The following is an 11,434-nucleotide window of genomic DNA, read 5'->3' as shown; positions in this document are numbered from 1 at the left end:
GGTTTAGACGCCGGCGGTAAAATATCAGCGGTGAAAATGGGTATTTTCACCACCGGCCCGTAACACGGACCGGCGGTGATAAGCACATTTTCACCCCCCGTCCCTGTTACAGACTGGCAGTGAAAATGTGCATATCACTGCCGGTCCATGTTACAGGCCGGTGGTGAAAATAGGTTTACGACAACGGTGACCACATTTTCACCGCCGGTTTGTGTTACGGGCCGGCGGTGAAAATAAATTATCACCGTAATTAAAATTAAACTATATTCCAATAATTTGATACAATACTCATAATAAGTACATCAAATCTCATAGTCACATTTGATACAATTCTCATAATAAGTACATCAAATCTCACATAGTCAACACATAAAAATAATTCAGTCACAAAAGTGTTACACGTTCGTACACAGTTTACAAACCATAAGTCCATACACTGATTACAAATCGCAAGTCCTTACATCCAACATAATCCATGACATGAGTCATACATAATACGATGCACAAATTTAAAACCAAATACTCAAGCTAGATAACACAGAATTCTGCGTCCTGATTCGCTACATGGTCAACAATAAAGCCAGCAAGCTCCTCTTGAAGTGAAACAATGTCACTTAGTAGCAACTCTGAAGTTCGAAGTTCTACACGCTGCAGCAAAGAATGAGAACAGGAAGAATGTATTAATATACTGAATATCTTTTCAAACAATCAAGTTATCTTAAACGCTGCATCAAAGAATGAGAATCAATAAAATGTATTACCTTGGCGTAGCCTAAAGGTAATCCATTACCATGCATTATGACATCATTCCCAGGCCAAGCTTGACCAGTTGCCACCTTGTTCTTAAAGATCTTATCCTGGACATATAGTTTGCAAGGTGTTGGGTGAGTGATTTCATCCACAGGATAAGTGCCAAGTTGTTGTTCTTCAGGAAGCACGGTGCTTCCACAGCTACTACGAATCCCCGTCGGACTCGTGAATGGAGGGGCAGCTTGATCTTGTGCAACAGGAAGTCTGCTCAATTTCTCCTCAAACTCCGCTCGTAACTTGTCGCTATGTTCAGTTAGTTCCGCACGCATAGTATCAAGGATTTCCTGCCACTCTGACTCTTGTTCGGCCCTTTTCCTCGACCGACTTCTATATGTACCTTTATCCTGTTCAAAAGAAACAGCCCATGGAACCAATCCGGTGCCTCGTGTACGACCCGGGTGCTCTTTTCTTCGCAAGGCGCAGGTCAGCTCGTCATTCTCCAAGTTCATCGAGCTCATTGATAAGGGTTCGGCCCTTTGGCATCTTGTTGGGTCCACGCTTACCCCTGCGGCTTGGTTCTGCGGTCAACTCACTGATATTTGGAGCTACCTGCTGCCAAGAGCCAATAACAAAATATAAAGATATGTGCAATGTCAACCGATATGTATAATGTACAGAGTTGAAAGAAAAAAGAGTCAATTACATCAGCATCTTGGTCCAGGTTGAGGTACGTGGAAGGGCTACCATCCTCGCGCATTTCTCCTTCCTGGTTTTCATCCTCATGCCTTTCTGCTTCCTGATTTGGGCCCTCAGCCTCAACATTGGCTGCTGCATCCTTGTTGACACGTTTTCGGCGACGAGAATTGAATCGTCCCAAACGTCCCATTATCCCTATATACGAGTAAATAATTCATGTGAACATAGATTGGAGAACACACAAAATGAAATTGCAATATGGGATAACAATCTAATAATGTATAGAACACTTTATGCCAGAACTAGTTTTCTGTCAATGTGTGTAGAACACACCCATAATCAGTTTTTGGACAGTGTCAGTTTTCTCTCAATATGTGTAGAACACTTGCTCCCAGAATCAATTTATTGTTAACTAAATAGACAAACAAGATATGGGCAATTTATTGATAAATAGGCAATTTATTGTGTCATCAGCTTTAATTTATTGTGTTCAATTTAAATTCCAGCAAATGTTCAAGCCAAGGCATTTCTGTACAATCAAAAGTTAGGTGAGGGCAAAGCAAGGTAACAAAGTCAAGGCACTCTTGCTCACATTTGAAAAGCATTTTGTGTGCATGTTTGCAGAAGAAGAGCAACAACTCTGCTTATCAAAACAGATGCGTCCTGCGTCTCAAAGATTTTATATTCTATTGGGGGCACCGGGCACTGCACACCAAATGGGTATACAAGCATGTCCACGGTGTCCACCACGAGTAACCAATATTGTTCAATTCACTACCTCTTACTTTGCAGACGGCGGCATTTTTTTATCAGTCTAGTCTATGACACATCAGATCTGTGCAGATATGCCACACCCTTTGGGTTAACTTCTGAATATGCCCACCCAGCTGAAATTTTGTTCCTGGGATTCGCCACAGTTGTTAGTCCTGCTCTTACTGGCTCACAGTGGCTACCAGTCTGGGAACTATTTGAAAAGCATCGTTTACAGACAAGTTGGCCAACAAGGAGTCCCTCAAAGTGTTCATCTACGCGATCAGGTCTGAACTAAACAAACCAGATTCATCAGGTATGAACTGGCAGGATAAGGTGATGCCACAAGGCAACTAGTTAATGTCCAGCTTTAATGAGCTGGTCCGTAATTAAGGAACATGCACAAGGAACATTGCTTTGCTTGTTCATCTACGCGATCAATCAAAATCAACCCTAAGCTAAACGCAGGTGGGAGACATCCTGCCACTGTGTGAGCTAATTTGTGCAACAAAGCTAGGCAGCTTTTCCTGCAAAACTCGGCAGCTAATCTGCCTGATTAGCGAGCTCCAACAATCCAATTCCAGCAACAAGCATGAGGATAGAGCCGAATAGGCAAAACAACGAACACCTAGCACGCAGAAGATGGATACCTGAGATTAGTCAGCTCGGGGAAGAAGGGCGGCGGCGCCACGTCGGAGAATAGGGCCGGCGGCAGTCAGGGCCGGCGGCAGCGGTCGGGGCCAGCGGGTTGGAGGTGGCACTGGGGGTCGGGCCGCGCAGGGGGCACCGTCGGACCTCCTCGGCGGCAGCTCCTCGGCGCTCGGGGCGGGGACGCTCCAGACCTCCGCGCGCGGCGGCTTCGTGGGGCTCGGGGCAGGGGCCCGCCGGAGCTTCGTGGGGCTCGCGCGGCAGCTCGCCGGGGGCCCGGGGAGGGGGAGCTTCGTCAGGCACAGAACAGAGGGCGGGCGGCGCCGAGGTGGAGGGCGGAAGGCGGGCGGCGGCGTGGAGATGGCGGCAGCTCGCCGGGGGCCCGGGGAGGGGGAGCTTCGTCAGGCACAGAACAGAGGGCGGGCGGCGCCGGGGTGGAGGGCGGAAGGCGGCGCGCAGGAGGCGGCGGCGTGCGGCGCCGTCGGAGGGGATTGGATGTGGGCTGGGTCAGGCGGCTGCTGGTTTAGGCCTAGTTTAGTTGCACGCGTAAAATTTTTAAAAAAGTATTTTTTTCACATTTAAAATATTAAATATAGACTAATTATAAATTAATTACAGAATTCGTCTGTAAACTGTAAGACGAATCTAACGATCCTAATTAATCCGTCATTAACGCATGGTTACTGTAGCAATTTAGTGTCTAATCATGACCTAATTAGGCTTATTAAATTTGTCTCGTAATTTACAAGAAAACTATGCAATCAATTTTTTATTTCATCTAGATTTAATACTCCATGCATATAAGATTCTCATTCGATGTGATAGTTTTGGAATTTTGAGTTTTGCAACTAAACAAGGGGTTAGTCCAAATAAGATGCAGCCCATCACTGCCGGCTGTTTGGGGTTTGGGACCGGCAGTGAAAACCATTTTCACCGCCGGTCCGTGGTTCGGGCCGGCGGTGAAAATGGTTTTTACTGTCAGCCCCAAACTCCACTGAGCCCAACGACTATAGGGCCGGCGGTGAAAATGGCGGTGGTAAAAATAGTTTCTGTAGTAGTGGATGCTGTATATGTTGGTGCAATGTCCCTCGGACTGCCGCCTTGGAGCCAGGCACTTTCCCAGAATGAAATATTGTCACCGGTGCCCACAGTGATTGTTGTTGCTGCCGCAAAAAATTGCTTGTCTTTGATCGTGCATGGTGTTTCAGTGTGCAACCATTGCCCAATTTCTGTCTTGCACTGCTTCTAAAGCCAATGCAGTCTCAAGGCTCAGTGAAAATTTGCCCAAGTAAAGGATACCAAGGCCTCCCTTTTTTTTTATCTTACTGCTCTAATCCAATTAACTTTGCATTTTCCTCCCGTCAGCTCCACATTGCCCGCCCACAGGAATTGCTTTCGTTTGTTGTCGATTAGCTTGAGGATTTCTTTTGGCACACGCAGGGCTGAAAGGAGTTGTATTACCTGTGAGGTCAATACCGACTTCACAAGTGTGAGCCTCCCTGCCATAGTCACATTACGGCCGTTCCACACGTTCAGCTTGCCTGTCATTTTGTCCAACACAGGTTGGAAGTCGACATTTTTCAGTCTTGTCGTTGACAACGGGAGGCCAAGATATCTAATTGGGAAACGTGCTCTTCTTGCCGCGAGGCTGTTGAGTACTGACCTAAGATCAATACCTTGGCATCAGATGGGGATGACAGTCGATTTTTGGAAATTTGTTTTTGAGCCCTGTCACTTCACCAAAGGAGCTGAGAATACTGGCTAATGTGCGGACATCTTCCTGAAACTGAGCGACGAAGAGGGCGGTATCATCTGCGTACATGGAGATACGTAAGTGTGGGTTTTTACCACTCAATTTGGTAAGAGCGGCCATCTCAGTTGCCAATTCTAAGATTCTCTGCAAAGGGTCAATTGCAATGACAAAAAGCAGCGGCGATAGGGGGTCGCCTTGCCGCGGGCCTCTTCCATGGCGTATTTCCTTGTATTCATGATTAATAAGTGGAGGTGGATAGTGTTGGAAATATGCCCTAGAGACAATCATATTTCCTTATATTCATGATTAATAAAGTGTTCCTTGAATATTCATGGATGACAACTTGTATTGATTAATGCTTATGTGAAGTATTTGTGAAACTCTTTACTTGTATGGATATTCTAAAGTGTTTCTAGTCGGAGTTCATGTGAGGACACACATGAATATTAGACTAGCACATGTATTAGTTGATTCACTACGTTTCACAAGTCATAGACATGGGGATGTCAAACTAATAATGTGGCCTCATGTGAGACATAAGATTGAACTGACCCAACACGAGATGATGACTTCTCATTACACAATATGTACCGACTTACTTAGGAGCCATCAAACGCTGCACCGTAACTGGGTAGTTATAAAGGTGGCTTTCGGGTCTGTCAAGAAGCATGTTGTGAGACATGGTCGGTCAAGACGGGATTTGCCCCTCTCTACAAGAGAGATATCTCTGAGCCCCTCGAGTGATTCGGATCAGGAAATGCATGGCCATACTAGGGTTAAGAGTTAAACAAGGATTCCGAATCACAGGATCGAGAAAGAGTGGTTGGCTTTAAGCTAGACCAAATATCGTGAGGCAAAGGGAACAACGTGTATATAATATTGTGGCGGCTCGTCTGATATGATCTTTGTGTGCGTATAGGAGTTGACATGTCTTGCTAGAGGCCACTATCTACTATTGGGCCGAGTAAGAGTACTCGGGCCATGTCTATTCGCATGAGCTACAGTGCCGCCCCTCCTTCGCGCCCAAGCCCTAGGTCGACTTCGCGGACCTAGCAGTCCGGATCATGACGCTTCTTCCCGTACGTGTGGATACCTTGGAGGTGCCGCATCTGCTGCACAAGGACGAGCCGCACGTGAGGAGGTTCTCGCAACTGCACTGCCAGCTTCTATCTGTTCGACTACATCGACGCGCGACAGAAGTTCCGCATCCGCGCGTCTAGTGATAATTCCGTGATCTATAACTGCAGTAATCCTGGTTTATGTGGTAGAAATTTTTGTTTTTACTACCCCATATTCCTACAGATAGTAGTGCAGCAATCCAATCCCTCCAGCACTGCGGGAAACTCAGGCGTTGTAGAAGGTTAAGAAGATATTCCCATCGAACCGAATCGAACGCTTTGGTGATGTCGAGTTTAAGGAATAAAGCGGGGTTCTTGTTCCTGTGATCGCGCCGTGCTGTTGTCCTTACCGTCATTGAAATGACCCGGGTTTCCGAGGGGAGAACCCGACTCCCTGTATCGTCGTGATAGTCCCTGGATCAGTAGCTATCACATACAGAACTCATTTCAATCGAATATCACAGGCATATCTCGCAAATAAAACATTACATGGATTTATTTATTACATAATCCAGAGGATTGTGGTACGAATTTTTGAGTAGAAGCCTCTTGGGCTAAAAAGAAACAAACAGAAAAGCGGAAGCGATAGCTAGTCTTCTGGGCAAACTCCATCTTCTCGAATCTTCTCGATCCTTCTCCACAGGCAGCTCGGAGTGTAGCTCGGGCCGTCCTTAACTCCTTCATTCATCAACTATTCATCTGGGTCGAGTCCTCTGTTCGAATCCTGCATCTATCAGGCTATCCCCAAGGACGGGATAGGTTCACGTCACCATCCGTATGCAAGCTTTAAGTGGATGCATCAGGTATCAAATATTACCAAAGGAGTTGCTAGGTTTTCCTATGCAAGCAATAAGTATATAAATATATATATACTTTATCCATCACCTCGACGCGGGCCATTGCGGCATCCCGGACTCCCGGTCTTATCCATCTTCCACTACGAAGTAACTCATTCCTGGTTCGGTGCGGGAACTCCCACTCCCTGCACCTCAGCTGCTATCCAAGCAGGAAAAGTGGTACTAGAGAGAGGTAGAAAAGTATATGTGGAAATACTCTAGAATGTGGTGCCAGATTCAGAGTTGTACATGACTGAGTACGCGGCTATCCGTATAGTTTTCACCCTGCAGGGGTTGTATACCTTGACCCACTCGCCCCGACGCCCGCCAGGAGCGACCTGACTGACCCCGAGGCACCGGCCACATGACTAACGGCTACGGCACCATCCTGCTCCCGGTTTGGGTTGCACCCCCCCCCCCCCCCGCAGAAGGCCGCCCGGGGCTGTGAAGCAATCTAGAATGAGATCCAAATGAATCCTGCGATCGGGGCTATAGGGTCCTGCCCTCTCCCTTGACACTGATATCCTATCCTCCTACAGGTATGGTGCCGCGCATAGCTAGCCCAGTCGGGGTCCACCCTCATAATGGATAAGTGGTGTGCACGTTTGACATAGTTCCATTTCTAGGGCCACAAGCTCAAGTCCTTAATCATGCCAGGGCAAGCTCTTCATCATAACAAGTGCGTCCCGTAAACACGGTTTGCGATCGGCACCCATTACAGGTATTGCCCGCCTAACACCTCACGATTCCTAAAGGAACCAACTTGCACCCGCCACAGGTGCTCCGTAGGGTTGTGCCCAAATTACACAAAACCCCCAGCCCCTGATCCGAGGATCAGGTTAAATTCGCTCACTCCAGCAAAAAGTCCTAATCACCAACTCCTGTATGTGGTGGCAAAGCTCCAAGCAAGCCGGGACTATCACAATATGAATCCCACACTCAAACACTCTTGTAGTAGCCAAAGCATTCAGATATCAATCAAGATATAATAGGAATGCAAGGAATACGGTAGTAAATAGGCCATGCAGGTTCACCTCACATAAGGTAAAGCAATAGCAATTGTAGCAAGCAATGCCTAATAGGTATTCAAATCGTAGATGGGCGTGAACCTGATAGGTCTTCGTAGTCTTCATGGTACTCCGGGGGCATCTGGTCTCCGGGTATGTCCTTCTGGATCCTCTGGACGTCTGGGACGTCGGTCAACTCCTCCTTGTAGGGACCTAATCGTAAACGCATATAACTATAGGGACCAAAGTGCAAAGATGCACAAAACTACCTCAAATAAGATCCAACTCACAACAAAACCTACTCTACGGGTAGATCATGATTTTAGAAGAATTATGAAACTAGTTTCATAATTTTCGGAGGTCCGGTTAATTTATTATGAATTCTCTAAGATTAAACCATTTTCTAAAAATAATAAACGTTTATCGAAAAAGGAAAACACACTGTGGTGACACGTGGCAGCACCAGAGCGTGCCACGTGGCATGATGACATCAGCATGATGTCATCATGACATCACCAGGGGTCTGGCCTACTGACATCAACGTTGACCAAGTCGACGCGTTGACCGTTGACTGGGTCAACCGGGTCGGTGGGTCTACGTGTAAGCGGGTCCCACTGGTCAGTCTCATACTAGAGGCTTACAGGTGGGGCCCGCAGGTAAGATTAAAAGACAAAACAAAGGGAAAAGAAACAGAGAGCGGCTGGGTTATTGGGCTCAAAGCAGAGTTGGGCCGGCTCGGCGGCTCAAACTGGCTCGGCTCGGGATTAACGGCTGGCTCGGCCTACGGCTCGCAGGCCGGCTCGCCCTAGTGGCTCAAGAAAAAGGCCGGCTTCGGTTTTGGGGTGTGGCTCGGCTGGCGGCTCTGCAGGCCAGCTTGGGACGGAGCGAGCCGGCCTACTGGGCCAAAAGCAGCCCAGGGTTTCACCGGCCAAAAGAGGGAACAGGCTGGACTGCGGTTTAGGCTTCTTGGGCCAAAAATGGCCAACTCCCGGGTCTCTCTTTTTCTCTCATCACTCCCACTGCCAGATCGGGCCCACGGGGCAGCGGCGCTGTCTGCCTGCTGACAGGTGGGGCCCGGGGGTCAGTGACACCTCGGATCCGGTGTGGCCGGACTCGATCCCGTGCAGATCCGTGCTCGTGTGGGTAGCGGTGTGTGCGCGAACGGTGGAACAAGGCTGGGTGGAACAAAGGCGTGGATGGCGGCGAGGTTCAACGGCGTGCCGAGGGCTCCTTGGTGAAGTCCGGCTTCTCCACCATGACGGCTCCGATGGCGGTGGCGACAACGACGGGGTTGGCTCAACGGAACTCCTCCTCGGGCGGCGATGGTCGGAGCAGGGTGGAAACAAGACACGGCGCGCGAGGTGGTTCGTGCGCGCGGGGTCCGGGCATTCCCGGCCCACACTGGTGGCGAGCTGAATAGAAGCCATGGGGAGGTCGCGGCGATACACATGGAACGGTGGTGGCAAGGCCATGGTGCTTCGGCGGCCGTCAGGTCAGGGCGTGCCAAGGCCAAAGACATGGCTTTAGGCCCCGGAGCGCAGCCTGTCACGCGCACGTGTCCTGACTAGGCAGGGACACCGTGGTGGCGGCGAAGCAGCGGCCCTGGGCAAGGCTTGTGCATGTTTGGCTTGGGTTCGCGCGAGGCACGGCCTTGGGCGTCGTCGCATTCGTGCGCGCGCGTCTGTCATGACCGGCGCGGCGGCACGGCGGGTGGCAAAGGGCAAGGTGGCGGGGCTTAATCACAAGCGAGGGTTAAAGGACGGCCCGCGGCCGGTGGTGTGGCGTGTGCAGCGTGCTGTCCTCCAAGGCATTCGTGTAAAGGTCCAAAGGGACCATGCCATCGTGTGTGCGACGTCGCGCGCGGATGCACGATGGCGGTCTGGTGACCGTGCCCATGGCATGTCCGTGGCGACGGGCCGGTGTCAGACTTCGCCAAAGATCTGACTCGATGATAGGGCTTGGTGAGAGGCAAAAAGGACTCGAGAACGCCGTGAACGCGATGTCGCAGTGGCGTTCGCGGTCGCCAGGCGGTGCGTCCAAGCACAACCATGGCGTAGCGGTGAGGTCGCGGTCCAAGTGAGGTTTCGGTGCACGTTCGCGCGTGGAACGCGGGCGTTCCCGGTCCACGGCGGCTTGGTGTGGGCTAGAACAGGGTAGGGGTACCTAGGCCTAGTGGAACGCGACGACAGCATGGCGATCAAGCTAGAGGCGTCGCGCGAGGTGGGCGTGGGTGTAGCCTAGCGGCTGCCCACGAGGTGCTCGATAGAATGCCAACGGCACTCGTGCACCACATGTGCGTGTTCGGCCGCGACAGAGGCAACTGGCGCATGTGCAGCAGCACCAGGACGGCGTTCTAGGTGATTGTTTACAGCGAGGAGCGCTCGTGCGCGTGTAAAGGCTCAGAAGGTCTGTGCACAGGACGTGCTCGACGAAATGCCCAAAAGGGGCTGGTCTTGTGCGAACGCTGCGACGTGGCTTGGTTTGTGCCCGAGCAAGGTAGCAGCATGGCGTGCGTGTGCAAGGTGCAGAAAGGCACAACCTTTAGGCACTGTGTGGGTGCACGGGCAGGGTTAGGCATCGGCACGGCGAGGCGAGACCAAGGTTCTGGCCTGGCAGCCGGCCGAGAGGGCAACGTCGGTTTGCAAGGTGTATAACGCGGCGCGTCGGGCTCCTGTAGGCGAAAAAGATAGGACGGGGTGCTATGGCTTTCTACGGACGGTTCATCGACGGCGAACGCGCTCGTCGGACAGCAACAGGGGTTGGCACAGGGGCACAGGGGCAGCGGTGGCCTACCAGTTTGGCTTGGAGGCGAACTGGGCACTGCAGGGTCGAGACGTGGTCGTGCCGAGGCGACGCAGGCTCGACGGCGACGATCTTGACCTCCCTGGTACGCTCGGCGTTGTGTCCTCATCTTGGCTTGGTGGCGTCACTGGTCCGAGGCGCTTAGCGTGGTGTCGTGGTACCGGTGTTCGGGCGCAGGCGTGATGTAGAGGTACAGCAACGGTGGCTCGGTCTCCTTGGCATGGCATCCCTGCGCTCCTCCGCGGCAGGCGTCGCCAGTGACAGGCGGCTGCGGCCGGCCTTCCTCTTTTTCTTGCTCGGTCGCGACCCTCCTGGGCGGCGTTGGCGGCGCTGGACGCCGGTGGTGCACGGCCCCTCCTCCTCTCCTTCTTCTCCTCCCCCTTCTTCCTCTCCTCCTTGGCCCTCTGTTTTCACTCTTTTCTTGGGTCTGGCGACGGTGGATTGAGGGAGGAGGCTGCGGCGGCTTAGGGTTCGCGAGGGGCTCTATTGGGGTTATATAGGGGCCGACGGCTAGGGTTCCGAGGGCACGGACGTTGGGGATCGCCTGGGCCGGCTCGGGGAGCGCGCGGGGGCACGCGGTGCTCATCTAACGGTGCGGAGGCTAGGGTTTGGGTGCGGAGCGCGCGGCCGGGAAAGGCGGCGTGGGGCGCGCTGACGCGGGCAGGAGGGGGCAGGCGCGGCCGCTCCACTCCTTGTCGCGGTGTGGAAGCAGAAAGCGCCGAGCAGAGGCGGCATCGGGGACAAGCAGCGATTGGGCAAGAAAAACAGGGCACCTGACCAGGCGGGCCCGCTTGTAAGCGGCACAAGGAAGAGGTGCGGTTGGGCTGGTGGAGCAGGTTACTAGGCCGGCAGGGGGTTGTGCTTGGCGGGCCGGTTTAGCAGGCCAAGAAAAGTAAAGGAGGCCAGCTGGGCTGGTTTGGCAGACTGGGTTGGGTCAGGTTGGGCTGGACCGGATCGGGTTAGGATCTGGGTCGAGCGGGTTAGGGCTAGGTTAGCCGGTTTGGTCTGGGCCGGGTTAGGGCCGGGTTAGGTTTTGAGTTAGGGCTGGGTTTGGATTTAATTTGAATGGCTTGA

General features: G+C 51.8%; 2 protein-coding genes across 2 annotated transcripts; one reads left to right on the top strand and one right to left on the bottom strand.

The window, feature by feature from the left end:
* Positions 1 to 300: 300 nt before the first annotated feature.
* Positions 301 to 10,839, bottom strand: LOC120701923. Its single transcript, XM_039985722.1, has 3 exons — positions 10,352 to 10,839; positions 762 to 1,641; positions 301 to 648 (listed from the first exon to the last, which is right to left on the bottom strand). The coding sequence occupies exons 2-3, from the start codon at positions 1,266 to 1,268 to the stop codon at positions 529 to 531; spliced, it is 627 nt and encodes a 208-aa protein (XP_039841656.1). The 5' UTR covers positions 1,269 to 1,641; positions 10,352 to 10,839; the 3' UTR covers positions 301 to 528.
* On the top strand, positions 1,413 to 2,494 carry LOC120654296 (very-long-chain aldehyde decarbonylase GL1-11-like). Its single transcript, XM_039931803.1, has 3 exons — positions 1,413 to 1,421; positions 2,071 to 2,198; positions 2,290 to 2,494. Exons 1-3 carry the CDS (start codon positions 1,413 to 1,415, stop codon positions 2,492 to 2,494), a joined length of 342 nt encoding a protein of 113 aa, XP_039787737.1.
* Positions 10,840 to 11,434: the final 595 nt, after the last annotated feature.

This window comes from Panicum virgatum, chromosome 1K (genome assembly GCF_016808335.1).
Source record: "Panicum virgatum strain AP13 chromosome 1K, P.virgatum_v5, whole genome shotgun sequence".
Lineage (NCBI taxonomy): Eukaryota > Viridiplantae > Streptophyta > Magnoliopsida > Poales > Poaceae > Panicum > Panicum virgatum.
Note: the sequence above shows the minus strand (reverse complement) of the source record. Positions and strands in the feature narration are given on the sequence as shown.

Excerpts from the sequence above, each read along its gene's own strand:
- LOC120701923 (XM_039985722.1), bottom strand. The coding sequence starts at position 1,268 with ATGAGCTCGATGAACTTGGAGAATGACGAGCTGACCTGCGCCTTGCGA. Across the intron at positions 649-761 it reads TACCTTTAGGCTACGCCAAG|CGTGTAGAACTTCGAACTTC; the intron begins GTAATACATTTT and ends TCTTTGCTGCAG.
- LOC120654296 (XM_039931803.1), top strand. Across the intron at positions 2,199-2,289 it reads GTCCACGGTGTCCACCACGA|ATATGCCACACCCTTTGGGT; the intron begins GTAACCAATATT and ends AGATCTGTGCAG.